At 35.7% G+C, this 13,634-nt stretch overlaps 1 protein-coding gene and 1 pseudogene across 10 annotated transcripts in view; one reads left to right on the top strand and one right to left on the bottom strand.

Annotated features, from left to right (window-relative positions):
* Hipk3 (homeodomain interacting protein kinase 3) overlaps positions 1-13,634 on the bottom strand; it is a 137,872-nt gene that overhangs the window by 10,103 nt on the left and 114,135 nt on the right. For all 10 annotated transcript variants that reach the window (XM_087205539.1, XM_004852070.4, XM_004852069.4 and 7 more), the window contains 5 exons: positions 7,431-7,550; positions 6,447-6,533; positions 5,808-5,992; positions 4,559-4,718; positions 3,920-4,043 (listed from right to left, as the gene is read on the bottom strand). In XM_087205539.1, the coding sequence (XP_087061665.1) occupies positions 3,920-4,043; positions 4,559-4,718; positions 5,808-5,992; positions 6,447-6,533; positions 7,431-7,550 (676 nt within the window). The remainder of the gene's footprint in view (positions 1-3,919; positions 4,044-4,558; positions 4,719-5,807; positions 5,993-6,446; positions 6,534-7,430; positions 7,551-13,634) is intronic.
* On the top strand, positions 2,426-3,523 carry LOC110350641 (polypyrimidine tract-binding protein 3 pseudogene; annotated as a pseudogene).

Genomic DNA, 13,634 nt, shown 5'->3' with positions numbered 1-13,634 from the left:
CATGTTACTCCCATTAATGTTAATATTTCTGTCCAATGTATTGTAAAGCACCTGCAAATACTGTATCTTATAGAATGCTAAACTTTGAGACAGCAAAGCACTATCACATCTCACCTTAGAGCTTTAGCCAAGAAGATTCTAGGGACACAGCTTGTGATCAGAAAACAATCTACTGAATTCACTACATCATAATTCCAGACTTCTGTGGCAGTCACTTTCAATAGGGACTGATAGATTATTTCAATACATCCATGCATCACTTAGATGTGTATATTTTATGAGAAATGTGTTAGGTGATTTCATCAACTGTATGAATAGTACAAAGCATGCTTGTACTAAGATGGCTGCCACATCACATTATAGTAAGGAAATATGATTTTTCTTTTTAAGTACTGGGGGTTAAATCCAGGCCTTCACACTGCACTGAATCCACAGCCCCCTTTTTAAACTTTTTATTTAGAGATAGGGTCTCACCAAGACAACAAACTTGCCCAGGATGGGCTGTACCTTGCAATGTTCCTGCCTCAGCCTTCCAGGGTGCTGGTATTACAGGTGCACACCACCACATAGACCTCAGGCAATGTAATCTTTAAGGGACAACTATGGTATATGCAACCTGGCACTGTTCAAAATGTCATTATGTGATACACTGCTCTGAAAGTGGTATTGGTCATGAATTTCAGTCATAAGTGAAAATTATGGGGTTTTTTTGTTTGTTCCTATTGCAAAACAATCTTCAACTTTTTGCTGCACAAATATAAGTGTTAATCCTAACAAAAATGTTTATTTTGTCCAGCTTCTGCACAGAGACTTTTATTTCCCTGCTGGGGCATTCTGTGTTCTGTCTAAAGAGCTAGGTATAAATTAAACTTTACAAAAATCTAGAATTGTTTTTGCTGATTGATCTTCCATCCTCTAAAACAGTATGTCTTGATGAGCAAATTCTCCAAGAAATAGAATATGCACATGTTCACGCCATGTAGATATATCCCAGTGATACCCAATCTCTTCAAGAAAAAAAGTGAAACTCACTTTGACAAGAATGAAGAAAGCAAACTCAAATCCAAACAAACATCACATTGCCCCTAAATTTTCTCCATAAGTAATGTGTTAAGTGAAAAGAATTTCCCTATATCTTCTCTCATGAGATCTAATTTTTTTATTAAATTCAACAATGTGTTTAAGATCCCAGTTTTTTATACAGTTATTAAGTTAGCAAAAACTATCTGTCTTTGATTAGATTTGCTTTAACACTTGGAGAACCAGGCATAAAAAACTTATGAAGACTACTCTACTACAACAGAGGAGAACTTTGCTGGAATGTATTTTACTTTATAAAGTACTTTTCATCCACAGAGGATGAACTAACTCGTTTACTAAATAATTTGAAGTACTTGTTTGATATATACAAATTATACTCAGATATGTTAAATAAAAGTTTAGCTAAATCTCCTGTATCAAAATATCTTTTAAGGGGCCAGGGATTTAGCTCAGTGTTTCCACCACCTCCCTCACAAGCACAAGATCCTGAGTTTGATCCCCAGTATCAAAAAAAAAAATCCTTTAAACAAGCACAATCTTATGGATATAACACCTATATATAATTACCTTTATACTGTATTATATCTAAAATACAGGATGTGTATAACCTAAACACCATAGCCTCAATGTAAAATAAAAATTCTAAGTGAAAGGGCTTAAGCCCTAAACTTATTTTAAAGTAAGAACCACAGTGATATCAGAAATACAACCTGATGGGCGTGGTGGCACATGCCTGCAATCTCAGCACTCAGGAGTCTGAGGCAGGAAGATTGCCTCGAGTTCAAAGCCAGCCTGGGCAACATAGTGAGTTCAACATGGCAATACCCTGTTTCAAAAAAATAGCCTGAAGGGATGGGGATTTAGCTCAGTGGTTCCACTGCCTGTCTCACAAACCCAAGGTCCAGAGTTTGATCCCCAGCACTAAAAAAAAAAACAACAAAAAAATAGCCTGAACTACATGGCAATATCCTGTCTCAAAAAAAACAATAAAAAAAACTAGTACCCAACAGCTGCCAAATGATTACTTCAAACGTTTCTAATAAATAGACTGGCATTATGAGGGAGAGGGATTAAGAAGTCTAATACTGAGATTTTTCTACATAGATGTTGAGAATGACTAGCGAGAAAGCTTTCATTTCTAAGGCAGGCACTATATTACAAGTTACTCGTATCCTTGCCACCACATGTACAGAAATGCTACTAACTTTGCCACCTGAAAAGATCATGGTTTTGGGCACTCCTCCCTGCTCTACTTCTTGGTTGCCATGAACCAGAAGCTCTACTCCACTGCACCTTCCACCATGTCATCTCTGCCTTGGAGCCAGAGGACCAAGGACTAAAACCCAGGGATCCAAAGAGCTTCTTTCTTTTGGTGTCACTAACAGATGGACCTTTTACTATGAACAATTCTAGTCCTCCTACAGCTAATGGGAATGACAACAAGAAATTTAAAGGAGATAAATCTCCCTGTTTGCTTTCCCATGTTCTCCATCTTCACAACATTCCATGTGACGTCACTGAAGTGGAGTTCATATCATTAGGTCTCTTGTTTGGCCAAGTAACTAATCTTTAGATACTAAAAGAAAAAATCCTGACTTTCTTAGAAATAGTTTCTGAGGAAGCTGCTGCTACTATGGTGAATTATTACACTCCTGTTGGGCCTCATCTTTGAAGCTAGTCTGTTCATATTCAGTATTCCAATCACAGAGAACTTGAAACTTGACAATCTCCCTAATCAAGTGAGCTCTCAAGCTGCACCACAAGCTACTTGTTCTGTCAAATCAGGAAACTTGGGCCTTCAGGGAACTCCTTCAAATAACCGTATAGTCCTACCTGGGCACAGCTCTGTGCTCCAAAAATTACTGAAATCCTGTTTTACCCTGTTGCTCTGAAAGTTCATCAGATATTTTCTAATGCGCCATGATCTTGGAAGAGTATCGCCTTTACAAAGAATGATGAATTTCAAGTCTTGCTTTAGCATGCTGACCCAGTGAATGCACATTATGGCAATATGGCTCTGGATGGCCAAAATATCTGTAATGCATGCTGTACTCTTCATACTGACTTCTCCAAGTGTGCCAGTCTTAATGTGAAATAGAATAATGTCAGAGGCAGAGACTTCACTTAGAGCTTTCTACTGATGATGGCCAGCCATCTCTTGAACCCCTTGTGGCTGCTGCTTTTGTCCCAGCCATTGGATTTCCTCAAGCTACAGGTCCATCAAGCTACAGTGTAAGCCCTTGGTGTGCTTACACTCATCTCCTCTGCTACCACAGAAATAACAGCTTAATAATTCATGGCTATTTCTGAGGCAAGTAGTATACCAGGAAATTTTGTTCTACTCATCACCAATTTCAATTCAGATCTGATTGCACCACATGGACTTTTTATCCTATTTGGAGTTATGGTAGTGTACCCGGAGTGAAGATCATGTTTAATAAGAAAGACAAATGCCTTAGTTTGGATGGCAGATGCCAATTAAGTTCTAGTCAAGAAATCAGTATCATGGGTCTAAAGGCTACTGACAGCTTAAATTCAAATACATCACTAAAATATGCAATATATTTACGGGACAGATACCTCAATTTGTTTTAAAATAATGTAACTCTAGTTGGGTGCGCCCCTGTAATCCCAGCACTCTGGGAAGCTGAGGCAGGAGGACTGCCAAGTTTGAGCCTGACCTGAGAAATCTGGAGACTTAGCAAAATACTGCTTCAAAATAAAAAAGGCTAGGGATGTAGCTCAGTGTGAAGATTCTAGATTCCATCCCCAGAACCATATGCACAAGCATGTGCATGCACATGCGCACATATACACAAACACAGTAACAGTGATAATGCATGCCTAAATTCAAAGTACAATTTAAATGAAAGAATACCTTGAATAGCTGGGGGACAGATAATCAGTGTCTGCTGAAAAGCATCACCACAACCAAACTGTGCAGTTCCCGCCTGCAAAGGTATTCCATGGTGCACAACTGAATGAGCAGATGTGGTCAATGCCTGAAACAATCAACATACTGCAAATTATACTGAGCAGTCTTCTGATTGCTACACACATGCATTATAATCAGAATCCACATCCATTTCTTAAAATCCTAATTCTGCAATAAAAATGTACCCAGAAAAGGAAAACAAAAAGTGACCAAACTGAAACGTAAACTCTGATTCTACTGAACTCTAATTTTGTTTAGAGTTGTGGCAAGAAGGACAGGTGCAAAATACTGACAGAATAAAAGAGGAAAGGAAAAAATGAATTTGAGTAGGTATGCTCCAACTATCAGCCTAAAGTCTTAGGGTTACTGGAATAGGTACACTAAGTCCTCACCAGTACTGCACCCTCTAATTGCCAACAGAAAACTTCTGTGTACCATCAGAAACACTTTTTAAAAAGGATATAATTCAGGGCTGGGGTTTAGCTCAGTGGTTCTGCCACCTGCTTTGCAAGTGCAAGGACCCGAGTTTGATCCCCAGTACCAAAAAAAAAAAAAAAAAGAATTCAGTATTTAAGTTCTTACCTGGCTTCTTAATGTTCCAATTTTAGTAAAATTTGCTGTGAGAGTAGTAGTACCACTTGAAGCAACTGGTCTTAAAAGTGAAGTTTTATTGTGATTATTTGTGTCACATGAATTTGGGTGGGACTTACAAATGTCCATAATATGAAAACAGGACTTCACACTGCAAAAAAAAGTGAAAGGTAGTATAATATTTTTAATCCTTACAGATTAAAATTACATGAAAAGAAAAAAAAATTGAAAACCAAAGTCCGATAGTTTGTACTTAATCTATTCCTAATATTCTTTCTGACATAAAAACTTTCAAGAAAAGATTGAATTGAAAAGCAAGTAAAAGTATATATCATACCTGAAATATTTTTTAAGACATCAAAACAGTAATAAGCATTTTTGGTTAGCGCACAATAATTTTATGATCCTCACACCCTAAATAACTGTCCACACCACTAAATTATTGTTAACAAGTACGTAGTTATATTATTTTCAAAAGTGATTGTTTATGGATACTAATAGGACATTTTCAAACGTTTGTGAAGAGATGTAACTGAGCTTTAAAAATCATCAATTTTCAGAACAATTCAATTTTAAGGAATATTAATTCATCCCTATGCCCTCTGCATTTAGTCTTTTTAAAAAAGCAAATAACATTTTTAAAGTCATTTATTTTACTTCCTTCCACTTAAAAAAAAAAAGGTCTGGAACTCAAAAAATGTGGAAGACTCTGATAAGGCCTTCAATTTCAGCATATATTTTCTACTGACCTATTAAAAAACCTGTTTTCCTTCCAAAATGCAGAGAATAATGCAGAGGAGGAAAAAAGAAAGCAAAAGGTGTGAAGGAAAATGGAATTAAAGAAAGCAAAAGGTGTGAAGGAAAATGGAATTTACAGGACTCAAAAGAAAACAGAACCAAGGTTCTATGAAAAATAAAATGTGACTTGGAAGAGAAAAGTGTTAACATTTCCTTTTATATATCTCTGGTTGTTGAGGTAAGAATGTCATGTAAAAACAAAAGCACTCACTTTTATTTTCAGTATAGTACTTTGGAGAAAGAACATTAGACTGAATTCAGATTTGTGTTCTAGCTCTAATTTGCCACTTATTACTCAATGTTAATCCGGCCTACTTAGCTAAATCTCCTTTGGCTCAGTTTACTTATATTTAATGAAGAAAAAATATTTTTCTAACACACTGATTTTCTATAGACTTATTATTTTTCAAGAACCAATTTAACAGATTATGAAATGACATACTGGTTGCTATGAGGGAAATCTAAAAGATGTTTCATATTAACAAAAGGATGGTTCAGCGTCTCAGCTGGAGTAATTCTTAAATCTGCATCAATCAGCAACATTTTCTTCAACAGACTAACAAATTCTCTTCTATCAGCTTTCTCAGCCAAAAGATCACTTCCTTCCAAATCCATCACTGTGTTCACCTAAGAAATAAAAGTTTCAAGTCATCAAATTAAAAAAAAGCCATAGAGACTATGTTATGTTAAAACTCCACAGTTTTAGGGAACAACAATTAGTTTGAAAGAAGAAACAATTGAAATTAAACAATTCTAAAAATGTTTCCAGGTATCAAATAAGATTCAAAGTAGAGAGGAAATTTTTTTTCAGTTAAATAAAGAGCAATTTCTAATGAGATATAGGGAAAGGAAGTCTGTTTGCTAGGATATTTCCTTTTAAATAAGTTTTTTTAAACAACAGAATAGGTACATTAAAGATTTGATAAAGACAAATGCAATTTAGCTCCTAAAACGTTAAAAACTCAGAATCAATTTCATTTTAAAAATCTAAACATAGCAAGCACTCTGTAGTCTAACATGCTTTGGCACCTTGGATATTCTGTAAGCATAAAAGATCAACGAATGTGTCTACAATACTCACATGCGCTATGTCATCCAGACTGTTGAATATGTACTTTCTGGCTTCTTTAGACTTCATTCCTGTTTCTGCCTCATGTTCTTCCAGTGTCTAATTGCATAGATCAAAGATTATTGCCCACCATTTGTACATTTCTACTTCTTTAATCCTGGCATATTCAGTCTAATATATTGAGTATTCTCAGGCAAGTAATATAAGGCAAGTGATAGCTTCAAAAGAGCAACTCTCAAAAAAATTATTTCTTGGCAATACTGGGAATTAAATAGGACCTTTGCATGAAGCTACATTCCCAGCCCCTTTTTTATTTTTTATTTTAAGACAGGCTCTCATTAAGTCACTAAGTTGCCCGGGCTGGGCTCAAACTTGCAATCTTCCTGCCTCAGCTTCCCAGAGGCTATAATCCCCTTTTAGAGATTATAAGCATGTGCTAACATGCCTGGCTAAAAAGCACAAAGAGGAGTTAGCAGGGGAGGTTAATTCAGGCAAAGAAAATGTTACATATATAACAAACTCCTTAAAAAATAATTACAGGCTTAGTCATTGAGGACTTACTGATCCTCAAAAGATCCTAGCACATGTGGGGTTTTTAAGTGGTTAGATCTAGCTCTTGTTCTATAAAGCTTAATAATGTAGAACTGAGTGGACAAGATAAACACACAACACAAATGCAGTTATACACATTACGTCTAAAAACCATTAAAGAGGACTTGGGGATGTGGCTCAGTGGTACAGCACTTGCCTAAGCATGCTTGAGGTCTTGGGTTCAATACCCAATAACACAAAGGACAAATAAAAATAAGTTAAATGAGTCATCAGATTAGGGAATAAGCTAAAATATTCTAAGAGGACATTCTTCTTCTTAAGGAAAGGTCAAAAATTAAAATTCAAAAAGATGAAATGTGATTTTTGAAATGGGCATATAAAGTATTATCCATATATAAGGCTCTTAGAAAACTTTTTTCAAAAAAAATTTTTTTTATCAATTACCTTTAATCTCCAACCAGGATGAGACATATCTGTTTCTCTGCAAAAAAATCTGGTGGATTTCGTGCCCACATTTAACAACTGTTCTCCTGGTAAGCCTTGAGTCTGAGAAATGTATCGAATCTGAAAAGTAATTCCAAAAAGTTTATTTTTTCCTGCTATAGACTTTAATTGAACATTAATATCAAACATTACGCTAGACGTTAGGTCAGGAATGAATGAATATCATCTGTGCCTTCAATAAATTCATAGTCTAGTGGGAAACAGTCAAGGAATAACTGTAACTATATAACTATAAACAAGATAACTATAATACAGTATTATGAGAAACATAATAAATGCACGCTTTAAAGATAGAGAAGGCATATCTAAAATAATTAGTCAAAGTTCCCTGAGAAAAACCTGATCTATACTATATTAAAGTTATAATATATGTAAATATGGAGAGTTAAAAGAGAATACCCATATATTGAAAGCTTCAAAGTACAGAAACTCAGGAAGGGAGAAATGGCAGGAGTTGAAATTTAACTGCTAGGTAAAATGCTTCATCAACAAGTTTCAATTTTATTCCAGGAGGTGATAATGGAGAGCCATGAGAGAAATTTAAGCAAGAGATTAGTAACTTAACATTTTTAAAGTACTAAAAATACACAGGACCGGGGATTTAGCTCAGTGGTTTCATTGTCTGCTGCACAAGCGCAAGGACCCAAGTTCGATCCCCGGTACCAAAAACAAAAAAAAAGAATACATGAGGGAATGGGATCAGATTGGAGTGATAGAATAGTCAAATTGTTACTGGGAGAGTTTGGAAGGGGAGCTTTTAAGTTTCTGGCATATTATATGTACTTGTTTGTGTCTACAGAGGAAGAGATAGGGTTATAGATGAGCTCTCCCAAGGAGCACAGTAAAAACCTCCAGCCTCAAAGTTTCTGAACTTAATGTTTCTTCTATTTGGAACACTTCTCTCAAGTATCTGTAGTGTTCTGATCCTTCAGCTCTTGGCTCAAATGTCACCTTGTTTGTGACTTTGCAAGCCAATAAATAATAGCAACCTCTGCCTTTCTCAGCAATTTCATCCTCATGTGTTTCACTATCTGATATCCTACACATTTACTTTCAATTTTCTTTCCTTGTTCTCCATTAGAATCTAAGTTTCATGAAGGGAGGGCCTTTGTTTACTCACATATGCCAAGCACCCTGACTGTGACTGGTGCATAGCAAGCCCTCAAATATTAGTTTTCTCACTTAATGATTAGGAAGTATAGTGAATAGAGGTTTTAAAAAGGGAGAGATCTCTTGGGACACAAATAGCCCTTCCATCTTCTTTTTTTATTAACCTCATAGACACTTTGCTTTATTAGTTAGTGCGTCCTCTCCTGCATCTTCTATTTCTTCCTCTCTAGAAGACCTTTCCTCTCAGACTGAAAAAAATGTTCCACATATTCTATTCTCAAAAAAAAAAAAAGAGTAAAACAAAACAAATCCTCCCTTTACTTAGCTCTTTCTTACTCTTAACTGAATAACAGCCTATATTATTTCACTTCCTATCCATACCCAAAACACTGCAATCTGGATTTTATACTCCTCAGTCTCATGATATAACGCTAAGGTAAGTAACAGCCTCTTAATAGTGGACATATCCAATGGTCACATGTAAGTGTTTTCCTTACTTTGATACTAATGGCTACCATTAACTGTCCCCCTCCTTTTCATTTCTATTTCAGGTCTTTAACTCTGAGTTACACAACTTCACAATCTTCTTCTTTACTTGCTTCCAGTCTGCCCAACTGTCCCCATCCACTCACATTCATTATTCACTCTGCTACTGACATTTTGAAATATATAAATCTGATTGCTACTCCCCTACATAAAATTACTTAATCACATAGTGCCTATAGGATCAATTCCAAACCTCTAATCATGGCATACAGACCCTCCTGTACATCTCTTCCTTGTCCTTTTATGTTCTCCTTGTATATCAGCCCTATCTAGCACCATGCTAAACATTTCTAGCTTGCTAACTTCTTGTTATGAACAACCTATCCTTGCTCTGTCACCAAATCCACCTGTTAAACTTTCATATAAGAGTGTAAAACTTTTATGTAAAATAACAAATCTCCACATTACAAATTAGCTTCATTTCATTAAAAGAAACTGTCCCCCACTCCTCTCATCCCCAAAGTAATTAAATTCCTTATTTAAAAAAAATAAAAAATAGAAAAAGTACTGAGTCTGGTACATAAATGTTGTACCACAAACAAAACCCCAGCAACAGTTCAATTTCAAACATACACAGAGCATTTATTATGTGTCAGATGCTGAAGATCAACAGATGAATAAAATATAGGGCTGATCTTCAAAAGCAAGTAATTCAGAAAAACATAAATATTTAAGCACATAATCAGCAATTAAGCTAGTAAGTGCCACTGTGAAGAAGAGAACAAAGTGCTAAAAGAGCAGAGTATACAACAATTAATGCACCAAAGGAGCTGGGATAGCACCGAAAACAAAACAAAGAGAGAAATGAAGCTCTGAGTTTATAGCCTTGAGTTAATGCCCGCCTAGTCTTCTGAAGAGAAAATGCCCATCTGTAAGCCCTAACACATAAAGTAACTGACCTCTCCCATCTCCCCTGGATGAAGAGTAAAGACCTGACTTATGAGCAAGTAACTTATAAACTACCGTGAACTCAACTAGAAATAAGCTATGCAATGCAGCTTTACAATAGCAAACATATTAATGCCAATTAGCGTTGGGGCATGAGCTAAAGGGTTAAAGGTTGAACTGGGATTCAATGCCCACAGAAACTAACCAAAGTTAAGAGTGACCAGTAACTCTGAGTAGCAAGTAGGGATCAGAAGAGAAAAAATCATGAGAAGAGCAGCTAATTCCCATGGATGGTCTAGAACCAGAGTAAGGTTCTACCAATACCTAGTAATTCCTCCCGTATTACCTCAATTTCAAAATACCTTCAGCGGCAAACATTCCAAAACCCAGTAACAATGTAGTTCTGGTCTTGATTTTTATAACAGTCCACACAACAAATGTGTCCTTATTCAATGCAGTTTGAGTAGGTCTCTTTGGAGTCCAAATAGCTTAATAAAAGTTGACATCTTGAAAGACTGGGGAGGGGGATGCATTTTAGGGTTGAAATGCTGGCCTTTGTTTTTCTTACATAACACTTAAAACTACAAGACATAATGTGAATATAAATTCAGACTTTTGGGGGGCAGAAGGACACTGAAGACGGAAGCCAGGCAAACACTCTACCGCTGAGGTACATCCCTAACCCTTTTCTATTTCAATCTTGATACAGGCTGTCACTAAGTTGTTCAAGCTGGCCTTGAACGGCCTCAGCCTCCTCAGAATGTGATTATAAATGTGTGTGTCTCCAACACCCAGCTTAAATTTACTTTTAAACTGTTCTGGATAAGATTCTATCTGAACTCCAACCAATAACGGTCAAGATTCACCAAGTGATCTGTCCATTCATTTATAAAAATACTATTTAATTCCCAGGAATATTTCTGATATTTCCTCAGTAAATCTAAGTTAAATATTGTAAACAGAACCCAAGATGTGATGTGTTTATGTGCCAATTGTTCAAAAGGAATGTATTTATTATGTATTGCAAATATACACAAATAAATTAAATTTAAAAATCACAGGCACAAAAAAACATTAATGAGGCAGTATATCTATAAACAAGGCATGAGAGGACAAAACAGTTATCAATTGGCTATAGGGCCTTCACTAAACACATATGCATGAATAAATGAAAATGAAATGCATATTTAAAAAAATATGACACATGATAAATTCTCAGCACAGTCAGTAACTTGCTGAAGAATCTAAAATTAAAAAGAGGAAACTTGCCTTGGAAATGCTTCAAGAGATAATAAAGATAATTATAGAAACTAGAATAAAAACCCCTAAGATAAAATTAAAATAATCTGAATGTTTTTTCTGATGACTCAAATTCGAATTCTAATCATATAATAATTATAGTTCTGTTAAAAATTCTTATTCGCCTCCTTTGTAAACTAAAAAACCCTATGATGATCTAGAATGTTAAATAAAAATTAGACAACATAAGGCATATGAAGAACAAGAGTTAAGAAAGGGCCAAGGATGTAGCTCAGTACTCAAGTACTTGCCTAGCATGCACAAGGCCCTGTGCCTTGCCTATATAGCCAAAAAGAAAAGACAAGGAAGAGAGAAGAAAGAGGTAGGCCACAATAGATTTCATAAGTCATTATCTTGGTAAGTGTTCCACGTGTACCTTAAAAGCATGCACTCTGCAGTTTTTGATGTTGTGTGCTGTATTTGTGTCAGAGTCAATTTAAATACTCAAATATCTAAGTATCAGGGATTTTTTCCTATTCTACCAATTAATGAAAAAATATACAAAATCTCTAATTGTGACTGTGAGTTTATTTGTTCTTTTGTTCTATCAATTTTAGAAATATATTATTTTGAAGTAATTATTAGAGGTATAAAATGTAGAACTGCTAATATTAATGTTGAACTGAATTTTCCCAAATCAGCTGAGCTTCCCCCTTTATAAATAACACTGATGTGTTTATAACATAAAAAGATTCCTGGTTTTTTTTTTGGGGGGGGGGGAGCGGTTACCAGGGATCAAACTTGAGCTTGCACAGCAGGCGGCGAAACCGCTAAGCTAAATCCCCTGCCCAAAGACTCCTGTTGTTAAAGCAATATTATTAACAAAAGTTAGACTATCTTACACAATGTCAATTCTGATAAATATTTTTACAAAATGTTATCACTGGGCAAAATAGGACAAGTAAGTTAAGTATAACTTAATTCTCTCCCTAGAACTCAAACCTAGGGAGGTTGATTTAGGAAACTTAACACAAAGATTATGAAATCCCTCTCTGACTGGTGTGAATTGGAAGTGCAGTCAAGAATACGGAAGTGTTTCGGTGGGCCCTTTTACATTTAAGCCTTTCCCCATACCACCTTAGGGATATCATACCCTAAGGGCTATTGTTAATACCTTCTGGATTCAGAATGCCTGTGTTAGATTCTTGGGCAAGTTATTTAACTTCCCACAACCTACTTTCCTCAACTGAAAGAGAAAGGCAGAGGTATTTACCTTACTGAGTTGTTGTAAGCATTAGATAACTTAAACTGTTATCAATAGTTTCTGGCTCATAAAAGAGCAAGCAGCAGGTACTGATTAGTAAAAGTACTACTGCCACTGTAAAGTAAAATGATTTTTACAAGTAATAATATTTAGAGTACCCAGTATCTAAAACAGATGATTACTGGGATAGGGAAAAAGATATAAGATATAACATACTGGTGATCCTATCATATCCTACATTACACAATCACAGTCTAAGGAGATGGGGTAAATCTATGAAAGTCAAACACACTAATTTTTTTTAAAATCACACTAATATTTTTTAAAATTTGGGAGTGGGGGCCGGGGATTTAGCCCAGAGGTTTCAGGTGCCTGCTGCACAAGCGCAAGGACCCGAATTCGATCCCCGGTGTCAAAAAAAAAAATTGGGGAGTGGTTCAAAAAAAGCAGAACTGTAAGGACAAATATCTATAATGGGTTTGTGGTTCCTGGAGTTGGTTCCCTAATTTGATGAGACCTAAACTTATCATGATATTTCCCAATAATGTACAGTACCGATCGTCCATGGTGTGAACTGTTTACAGTAATATGCAACATAGATTCATTTAATTATCCTAATTTACCACTTGGGAGATGCAAGGAATTTAGTAACACAGTATAATTTGAACATTTTTTAGAAAAGTAAGAAATATGCTGGATAGCTGCCTGTAGCATCTCTGGACAAAGTAAGAAAGGAAATTGTTGAACTCATTTTATTTTTTTAAAATTAACTTTATTGGTACATTTTAGATATACAATATAATGACATTCATCATTGGAAATTTGCACCTTTACATAATCTCTCTTGGTTCTTATTTTTTCCCCATTCCCGTGCCCTCCCTTCAAACCCTCCATCCCTCCCCATTTACAAAGACTTTCCATTTTTTCATTTTCTCATATTAATTCCACTCTTCTTTGCTTTCCCCCACCCCTGCCACTTCCCCTTCCCCCCTTTTCCCCTTTTCTTATTTCACATTATCTATTATACCTTTTAGTCCTTATTTACACTTTCAGTTTCTCACACTAGAGAAACTATTCGGTATTTACACATGTGTATC

Source organism: Heterocephalus glaber, unplaced genomic scaffold (genome assembly GCF_053883595.1).
Source record: "Heterocephalus glaber isolate CG9 unplaced genomic scaffold, H.glaber_assembly_v1.0 deba00000594, whole genome shotgun sequence".
Taxonomy (NCBI): Eukaryota; Metazoa; Chordata; class Mammalia; order Rodentia; family Bathyergidae; genus Heterocephalus; species Heterocephalus glaber.
The sequence above is the reverse complement of the archived record's forward strand: the minus strand, read 5'-3'. Positions and strand labels throughout refer to the sequence as shown.